This window comes from Phodopus roborovskii, unplaced genomic scaffold (genome assembly GCF_943737965.1).
Source record: "Phodopus roborovskii unplaced genomic scaffold, PHOROB, whole genome shotgun sequence".
NCBI lineage: Eukaryota > Metazoa > Chordata > Mammalia > Rodentia > Cricetidae > Phodopus > Phodopus roborovskii.
The window spans coordinates 7,491,117-7,500,095 of NW_026126546.1; the positions used below are offsets into that span (position 1 = coordinate 7,491,117).

At 58.1% G+C, this 8,979-nt stretch overlaps 1 protein-coding gene across 1 annotated transcript; it reads right to left on the reverse strand.

Moving 5' to 3' along the window:
- Nucleotides 1-4,240: 4,240 nt before the first annotated feature.
- Adra2c (adrenoceptor alpha 2C) lies at nt 4,241-6,786 on the reverse strand. Its single transcript, XM_051200291.1, has one exon. The coding sequence runs from the start codon at nt 6,109-6,111 to the stop codon at nt 4,735-4,737; it is 1,377 nt and encodes a 458-aa protein (XP_051056248.1). The 5' UTR covers nt 6,112-6,786; the 3' UTR covers nt 4,241-4,734.
- Nucleotides 6,787-8,979: the final 2,193 nt, after the last annotated feature.

The following is an 8,979-nucleotide window of genomic DNA, read 5'->3' on the forward strand; positions in this document are numbered from 1 at the left end:
GGGCAGGAAAGAGCATGAGAAGGGACTCTTCTTATGCGGATTTGTCCTGGGCCATGGGAGCCAGCCGGGAATAGTCTGAAAGTTCTTTGTTCTGGCAGCCTTGGTGCTCATGTTGTGGGAGTATGGAGGCCACACAGCTATGTGGCCACAGTTTCAAGCATGGCTGCTGACTCTCAGTGTCCCTGACTCTCACACTTGGGGCCTGTGGTTGCTGATGGAGACTGGGCCTGGAGACTGGGCTGGTACAGTGATCCAAGTGCTTGGGGGTTCTCTGAGGTATCTGAAAACCCTTTCTGGGAGCATATTCTCCCCATTTGAGGAGGTCATATGCTGCAGACTTCCTGGTCTCCAGCTTTTTCTGTCAACCCCACATCAATAACTGTGTGCGTATCCTGTTTCTTTTCACCCCATGGCTGCCAGGCAGCTTTGGGCCTGGTTTGTGTTCAGACCTGAGGGCAGGATGCCTTCCATCAGGCTCACTACCCAGCATTCTCTCTGCCCTGAGTGGACTGATTCCTTATCTTGACCATAATGATCCCATTGTCCTGGGGCTTTTACTGTGAGCAGCCACAAATCCTCTTGGCAGGAAAGAAATACATTTTTGGTCCCCAGGGCTCGCTTTTGGCCCAGAGTCTGCAGCTGACCCGGCTGCCCGGGCTGACTTCAGAGGGCTGCGCTGCACCCTGCTGGAGGCACCCTGGCCCTTTCGCCCCCTGCTCTACCTTGGTAGGAAGTGGCGAAGGGGGAATTATGCCCTTATTACACTGGGTGCAAAGCAGGAGGAGGCCTAGTGGGAACCACAGGTCCATCTCAGACCCTCTTTTGGCGGTGGAGACAGGCCCTTACCACTTTGTCTCTCTGTCCCTCAGTTCCAAGGGCCCTATCTGCCATCCATGAAATCCCCACCCCACACCCAGGCACTGCCCCTGAGATACACCCAGGGATGGATGGGAGGTGTCCCCAGCTAAGGGGAATGTGTGGGCTGGAGTACAAACAGATGCTGTAGTGCTGGCCACAACACTGGGGTACCATCTCCTTTGCTCATCCTCACATATGGGGCTATCACAGGTCCATGAAGCTGCTGTGTAACTGGACAAAAGGCCACAGCTCCCCAACCAGGCTCGAGACAGACCTGCAGGCACTCTGTGTTTTGAAACGACACTGGCTGGGCTATCTGAGCCCAGCCCACAGATTAGACATAAAAACACAACCACTGCCAGCACTCCAGAAAGGGCGGCCTTCTTGCCATCAGGTGCTCCGGCAACGTGCCTCCCATCCTCCGCCCCCACCCTGGGGGGCTTCAGAGATCTGAGCTGCTTTGGATAAGCATTAGCAATCCCGAGTTCTTTTGGATTCCGTCCTGAACTGTAAGGGGATATCCGGATTATCTTTTCCCTTTCCACCGATTGAACGTCTGCATCCGGGTTAAATATACTCACACGTGTCTATGTGTGCTGCAGGCTGGGGCAGGCAGGGGGACATGAGAACCCTATGCTTAGGGCAGCATCCTGCATTCAGGGCCTGACCTCCTCCACCTTGCTGGGGTGACTTCAGTTCATCTTGTCCGAACTCTTCTGGAGGCTGTGAAACCTCTATTGTGAGGCCCAGGGTCAAGTCTGATGTCACCCATAGAGCAGGTTTAAAGGCTTAGAATCTGGGCTCTCTGCAGTTAGAGGAGTTTCTGCTCCTCTCCTCCACAACCTAAGGGGCTGGGCCATAGTCACCTCTAGGCCTCAGTCTCCTCAACCACAGACAGAGTCTGACAACTTTGGCTTGTTAGAGACCTGAAAATAGAAGAGGCCAATTAATGCCAGGACCATAGAGACCATGACCACCACAGGAGTGGATAGAGCTGTTGGCCTACAGCTCACAGGGGCCCCTCCTCCATACACTAGGGCTGCATGTGGGAATAATCAGGGCTCATGGCATCCTAGGAAAATGTGAGCACCCGGCCTCACCCTCAGAAGATGTGAGACACGAGCAAGGCATCGTGTCCCTGCAGCGGGCTGGTCTGTTTAACCAGCTGCTTAGCTGCCTCTCCAGGCATCAACCCTGAGAGCTCCCACAGCTGTCCCACTGTGTGGGGTACAGGCTGGAGTCTAGAGCATCATTTCTGGGATTAGGAAAGGAAAAAGAGTAGGGTTTGTTGACAGCCTCAGTGGAGGTCCAGCGGTGTTCAAAGCTAATTCCCAGGAAGGCTGCCTCTGGGCTGGCTGACTTGTCCCCTACTGTACCCAAGGCCCTTGGAGTTCACAGATGACCAGCTCCAGGCCACCTCAGTCTGTATGACAGGACAGCTCTGGCTGCTGGGACAACACATTTAATTCTCCAGGGACTCAAAGTCCCCACCCCCTGCACACTTGCACACACAAACACCACAAACCAAAGAGGTCTCTACCTGGCACCCAGACTTTCTCTGTCATCTCCTGTTATGTCTCTCCTCTACTACCCACAACCCCAGGATTCAGTTTCCTAAACCACAGCTGCCTTTTCCTATGGCTGGTCCCTGCCTGGGTCCATTCCTCCTCTGTGGGAATCCATTCCCTACATTCTAAGGATTGGTGAAGGCCTGTCTAGAAAGCTTGATTTTATGGTTGAATTTTGAGTCAGGGAACCCAAACCCTGCCTAGGTCTAATAGCTAGCTGTGTGATCCCAGACAAAATGTATGCACCTCTCTGAGCTTCATGAAATGTGCCCGTAGCAATATTCACAGAATCTAAAAATGCTACTCTGCTCTGCTTAAGACAAAGGTGTCTTGGGTTGGATCTGGGGTTACTGAGTGCAGAGGATGGGGGCTGCCTCCCCATCTCATCAGTAATCTGGGCTCTATTCTTGAGTACTCTGAAATGTGGGTTCTACAGCAGCAACTCTAAGGCCCTAGGCCCAGGAGATCTTTCTAGAAGCACATAGGAGAATCCCTAGGCACAGTCCTCTCCCTAGTGGGGTCAACTGTGCTGGTGACTATGTATCACCCCAGACCCCTGACTGCATCTGGACCAGACTTGCATCTCACACAGTTCTCTCTTCACAGTACCAGAGAGAGCCGAGGTCTCCCTGATCCACTTTAGCTAGTCAGTTCTGTTCCTCTCATCACTCCAGGCTCAGCTTCCTCATTGGGGCCTAAGCCCAGAACACAGCAAGTGTCATCACATGAAGTGATTGAGACCCCTGACACTGTGGGATATGGTGAGTGTCTGTAGTGGATGAAAAGGCCAAGCAGCTGTGTGTGTGTGTGTGTGTGGGTGTGGGTGTGCGCGCGCGCGCGTGCGTGCACGTGCGCCCATGCACACTCTTTTTCCAAGAGACTGCTTTCATGAGGGCCAGAAAGGGCCTGCTCTGGTGTCTGACTTGGGTACCCCTACCTCTTGGGGAGGACAGTACTGATGCAGGTGGGGACACTGGCTATGCAGTCACAGCAGGGATCCTGGCAAGGGCCCCCTAGCCTACCCATCTGCAGTGAACTAGATCACGGTGTAGAAGCACGTTTCCCACCCCATGCCCAGGTCCTAAGAACCTTCCTCCCAACCTATCCTGGAGCTGCCAGGGCTTGCCACAGGGGCTACTAGAGCTCTTGGGGTCCTGTCTTGGAGACAAGGAGGCTCTCAAAAGTATTTTATGCTGGGAGCTGAGAGTTGAGCAAAAGACAAAAGTGGGTGGCCCTGGGGAAAAGTCCTTGGGGGTCTCTAGACCCTGTCCTGCTCAACAGGTTCCCTTTGCTCTGGGCCACAATGATCCTGGCTCTGAATCAGAAGCAATACTTGGGGACTGTCCTGCTCACTCTGACCACCCAGCAACTAGGCAAAGGCATCTGGCCACAACGCCACCCCATGTGTAGGGGAAGACTTCTTGGGCCAGGTCTCACTCCACCTTGCCTACTTACAGAGGCAACCCAAAGAGTATACTGGTTGACAGAAGTACACAGAGCTCTGAGTGCAATACTTGGGCAGAGCTCGATGGAATGTGGGGATGATACCCCCCACAGAATCTAAACTTGGAATCAGCTTGAGGCCCTCCCCTCCGTTCCTTTGCCTCTTAGCCACTTACAGAAAAGAATTCTGAGTATACACTTTGCATATACCCAAAACATTCAGCCATTTAAGGAGACTCCTTCTTCCTCATGAAAGAGAGCCCTGTCTCTCAGAGCACGCTATACCCTAGTGTGTGCCTGTGTGGGACACTCAGGGGACAGTCTGGAGAGTTCCTTCTCCTAGCTTAAGGACTGACGGATGCACCTGACACTTAGATTACAAAGGTTTATTTAGAAAATGGTTTTGTTGTTTTGGCTGTCAGTGTTTTTGGCAAACAAATACTCTCAGTAATCAGAGATTGTCTGCACCCTCTCTCCTCCCCCAGACAGACGCTTTTCAGGTCATAGGAAGTCAGTCCTTGCTTACAGGAAACACAGAGTAGGGAGGACGGGTCCTTTCTTGCTGCAGTTGTCAGCCATCTAAAACCCTAACTTCTCAGCCACACTCCACAACAGCTCTCTCAGGAACTGGATCCACAACCTAGTCATAGCCACGCGCTGAGATGGGAAGGCAAAGGGGTCTCCCTGTCTCCTCCCCACTCCCGGAGGCCCAGTTGTCTCTCGCCCAGCTCCCGCTGGTCACATCCCACTCTGTGCCCTGAATTCCAGACCACTCCTGGAACTCTGAAGAGGTCACGCCTGATTGGTCCCTCTGTCTGCCCTAGTTCAGAGCTGTCCAGAAGATCAGTGCCAGCCAGCCTGAGGGTCACTGCCTGAAGCCCCTTCTCCTCCTTCGAAAGAGGATGTGCTTGAAAGAGCGCCTGAAGTCCTGATTGAAGACGGTGTAGATGACCGGGTTGAGCGAACTGTTGCAGTAGCCGATCCAGAAGAAAAACTTAAAGAGCGGTTCAGGCAACTGGCAAGCCTCGCGGCAGATGCCATACAGGCTGTAGCTGAAGAAGAAGGGGAACCAGCACAGTACGAACACACCCATTACCACCGCCAAAACGAAGGTGAAGCGCTTCTCACGCGCCTGGGCCACCTTGCGGCGGCACACGCTGCTGCGCGCCCGGCGCCGGCGAGACAGGAAGAACTCGACGGAGCGCGAGCTTGCCCGCGACAGGCGCCCTCCGGGACCTGGAGACCGAGAAGCCGCCCGAGCGCCCTGCTCGGCCGCCAGCCCCGGTCCCGGGCCATCTGCACTACCCATGTCCCCCTCGGCGCCCTCTCTCCGCCGTCCTCCTCTGCGTAGCGCGCCCCGGCGCCTCCGCCTCTCCGCCGCGCTGCTCTCATCCGGCTCCACATCGGTGCGCGGGGGCGCGCAATGCCCGTTCTCCCCCGCTGCCTTGCCCAGCCCATTCTCTGTGGTCGGGGACGCGCCGTCGGGGCCGGTGGGGGTACGTTTCTCGCTGAGCGTACGCGTGCGCAGCTTGGCCACGCGGTAGATGCGTGCATAGACCAGGCCCATGATGAGGCAGGGCGCGAAGAAGGAGCCTATGCAGGAGGACAAGATGTACCAGGTCTCATCGTTGAGGCCGCACTGCGGGTAGGCGGCGCCGTCGGACCGGCGGTAGAACGAGACGAGAGGAGGGAAGGAGATGACAGCCGAAATGAGCCACACGGCCACGATAGTGGCCTTGACACGCCGTGGCGTGCGCTTCAGGTTGTACTCTACCGCCTGCGTCACCGACCAGTAGCGGTCCAAGCTTATGGCACACAAGTGAACGATGGACGAGGTGCAGAAGAGCACGTCCAGGGCCAGGTACACACCACACCACACTTGCCCAAAGTACCAGTAGGCCATGAGCTCATTGGCCAGCGAAAAGGGCATGACCAGTGTGGCCACTAGTATGTCAGCCGAGGCCAGAGACACCAGGAAGAGGTTCTGCGGGGCGCGCAGCGCTCGGCTGGTCAGCACAGCGATCACCACGAGCACGTTGCCCACCACGGTGAAAACGATGAGGAAGCCCACCACGGCTGCCAGCCCCGCCACGGCACCTGCGGAGTACTGGCCCGGCGGCGGCCCCCAGTCAGTCCCCGAGGCGTTGGCACCCCCGCCGCTACCCCATTCGCCCGCGTCGCTCCCGTTGGGGCCCTCAGCCGCCGCCACAGCCAGCGCCGCGGCCAGCGCTGGGGACGCCATGGTCCTCCTGCAAGCTACGCGGTCCTGCCAGGAGCCGGGGCGCAGCCGCGGCAGCTCGGACGCCCCCCAGCCAGGGTCGGCGTCCGCATCGCCGCCTGCTCCTCCGGCGTGCCTGCTGGGGGCCGCGAAGCCCCGCAGCCGGCCCTCAGCCGTGGTGGCCCGGCGGGCGAGCGGCGCGCCGGAGAGCGTGGCTGCCGGGCTCCCCGCAGCTGCCGCGCGCGTAAGTGCAGAACTGGAGGTGCCCGGAGAGCGCGGCGACGCGGCGGTGGGGGGAGGGAGGGGGTAGGTCCCGGGTCCTCACGCGGCCCCGCCCTCGGCCTGGGTTCAGTGGGAGCGCCCCGGCTGCCAGCCCACGGAGATGCGGTGTCCAAGCTGGCGCACGCTAGCTGCTTCACGGTCTGGGTACCGGACTGGGTTGCAGGCTGCAGGCGGTAGCGCAGACAATCTGCTTCCCATCCTCCTGGCTGGGGCTAAGGCGAGCCAGGGCGCGGGCTGCCTCTCTTCCGGGCCCCCGCGCCCAACCTCCGACTGCAACTTTACTTTGCCGGGCTAGGCGCCTACACCCGCTGTCCTCCTGCTGCTCCGAGTGCGGGCGCCCCCCGTGGTCCGCGTTCGGCCGTGCGGGCGCCGCCTCGCCCTCCCCGCTCGCCAGTGCAGCGTCTCCGCCGCCGCCGCCGCCGCCGCGGTGCGCTTGGAGCAAGTGCCACCGCCCGGGCTCGGCTTCCAACTTGAGTCCAGTTGCGCAGCGGGGAGGGCGCAACGGAGCGGGGCGGGGCGCCCCGCAGGCCCGCCGCCGGCCCGGGGGGAGCGGGCCCGGAGCCGGAGCCCGCGGCCGCCTGGGCGAACCTGCCGGCGGCGCCGGGGAGGAGCCCGAGGCGGCGGCGCAAGGCGCGCACTCGGTGAGGGCGCCCCCTCCAGGACTGACTGCAGCTTGCGGGGCCCGGCTGAGCGCGGGCTGGCCAGAGAGGTGAGTTCTAGAAGACTGCTCTTTCTAAGACCATAGCCTTCACCTCACTCGATTACAAACGACGGAGCGCGCGGGCGTGCACACACTCGTGCAACAAGGGGCCGGCTCGGGGTCCGCGGCCTGATTGGAGGGCGAGCTTGTAGCAGCGTGGCAGAGAATGCAACACCGCCTGTGTGCATCGTTCCTGTAGAGCTTGGGGTCTCTGCACCCCTGCTGAACCACCTCCTCAGTCGGCCTCAGTTCCCTCCTCTGCGCACCTCCCAGCGCTGCGGGATCGTGAATCATAACACCGGTGTCAGTGGAGGCCCGGATCAGGCTCCCAAGCTCTATACCATTGTTAGCAATTGTTGAAGTTTAATCTATATGTAGTGTGGCCCTGCGTTTTAAAGCTGGAGGGGACACTGGAGATCACTGCCTTTTACAAACTCCCGGACTGACCTGCCCCATGCTGGACGATTTTGTGAGAGAGGGTTCAAGGAAGTGCGAGCAAATGTTGGGGAGATCTCATGTGTCCATTTCACAGAGGTCCTGTGACCCGTGGCCCGAGTTCAGTGCTGGATAATGGTCTCTGCCCCCAGACAGCCCCAGGTCTACAGAGACAGAGCTCTATGGTATGGAGGAGGTGGACAAGGTGGAATTCCCAGACTTAACATTTCTGTGCTTGGACTGAAGGAGGACAATTCTCCCCATCAAGGTTGGCCAGTACCTCTACCTACACAGTCAGATAGATGGGAAAAGGAGGGGAGCTGCCGACCCACTGGCAGAGAGGCTGTGGTGCCCAGAAAGTCATCACGAGGATCTTGGAGCTCCTGGACTTACGCCTGCTCTGGTGGCTGCTTCTCCCTGAGCTCAGTAGGGGAATCTTTGTCTGGTCCTCTGCAGTCCTTGAAGACAGTGCAGCCTCCTTGGGAGCACTGCAGTCCTTGAGGATCAACAGGGCCTACCCTGAGGCTAGGGGTGCCCAACTTGGATCAAGCAGAAGTCGAACAGTTCAGACCATGGGCCTGACCTGAGTCCTGTGCCCATGCAGGATATTATTCCCGATTCCCATCCTGGCCACTTTCTCACCCAGGAGTAGCAAAGTGCCTTGTGCTGTCATCTGAGAATGTGACCTGGGAGGAAGAGCCACCCTGCTATTGAAAAGGTGCTTCCTCTCCTGAGGCCCTAACAGGGGGCCACCGATCAGAACAACTTAAGCTGGTTTGTGTGGAAGCCTCTATACCACAACCCCATCATCAGAACACCTGAGTGAGAGGACGTTCGTGTCTGTCTAGGAAAGCTTCTGGAAGGAGGTCCCTAGGCCATGCTCCCTAGGGACGGAGGTGTGTGGATGCTGCCTAGGTCAGAGTGCTCCTTAGGAATGTGGGTGCTCCTCCTGGCAGGATGCTTCCTAGGTGAGCTCCCTGGAGTGGCTGACTTGGTCCTGGAGCTGGGGAAACCCAAAAGAAGATGAGAAGGGCAAGTGGGCACCGGTCAGATACAAGCATTGGAGAGAGATGACTTCTCTTCCTGCAGGCAGCACTGTGAGCCTCCCGGGATCAGAGAGGAACCCGCTTGTGAGAAACAGCAGGGACAATGGGTATCTATCTCAGGCACCGACTGTGCACAGCCTCATGCTTACAAGTGATGGCTCTCTAGACACAAGACATAAAGTCAGAGGGAACAGTGTGCAGGGTCAACTTCGCCAGGGCATCTGGAGGCCTTGCCAGTGGGCCTTGGGGATGGTACAGGCTGTAGGGATGCTGACCACACCTCCACTCTGGGATCAGCAGCCAGAGGTAAGAGTTGAGGAGTCTTAGCCCCTAGGTTGGGAGCCCTTGGCTACATTTGGGATAGGTGTTGAGGCCTCTTGGGATGGCAGGGACTATAAAGAGACTGGATGAGCCCCTTTTTCCAGAGAC

What these genes read in the sequence shown, in the direction of transcription:
- Adra2c (XM_051200291.1), bottom strand. Translation starts at nt 6,111, where the DNA reads ATGGCGTCCCCAGCGCTGGCCGCGGCGCTGGCTGTGGCGGCGGCTGAG.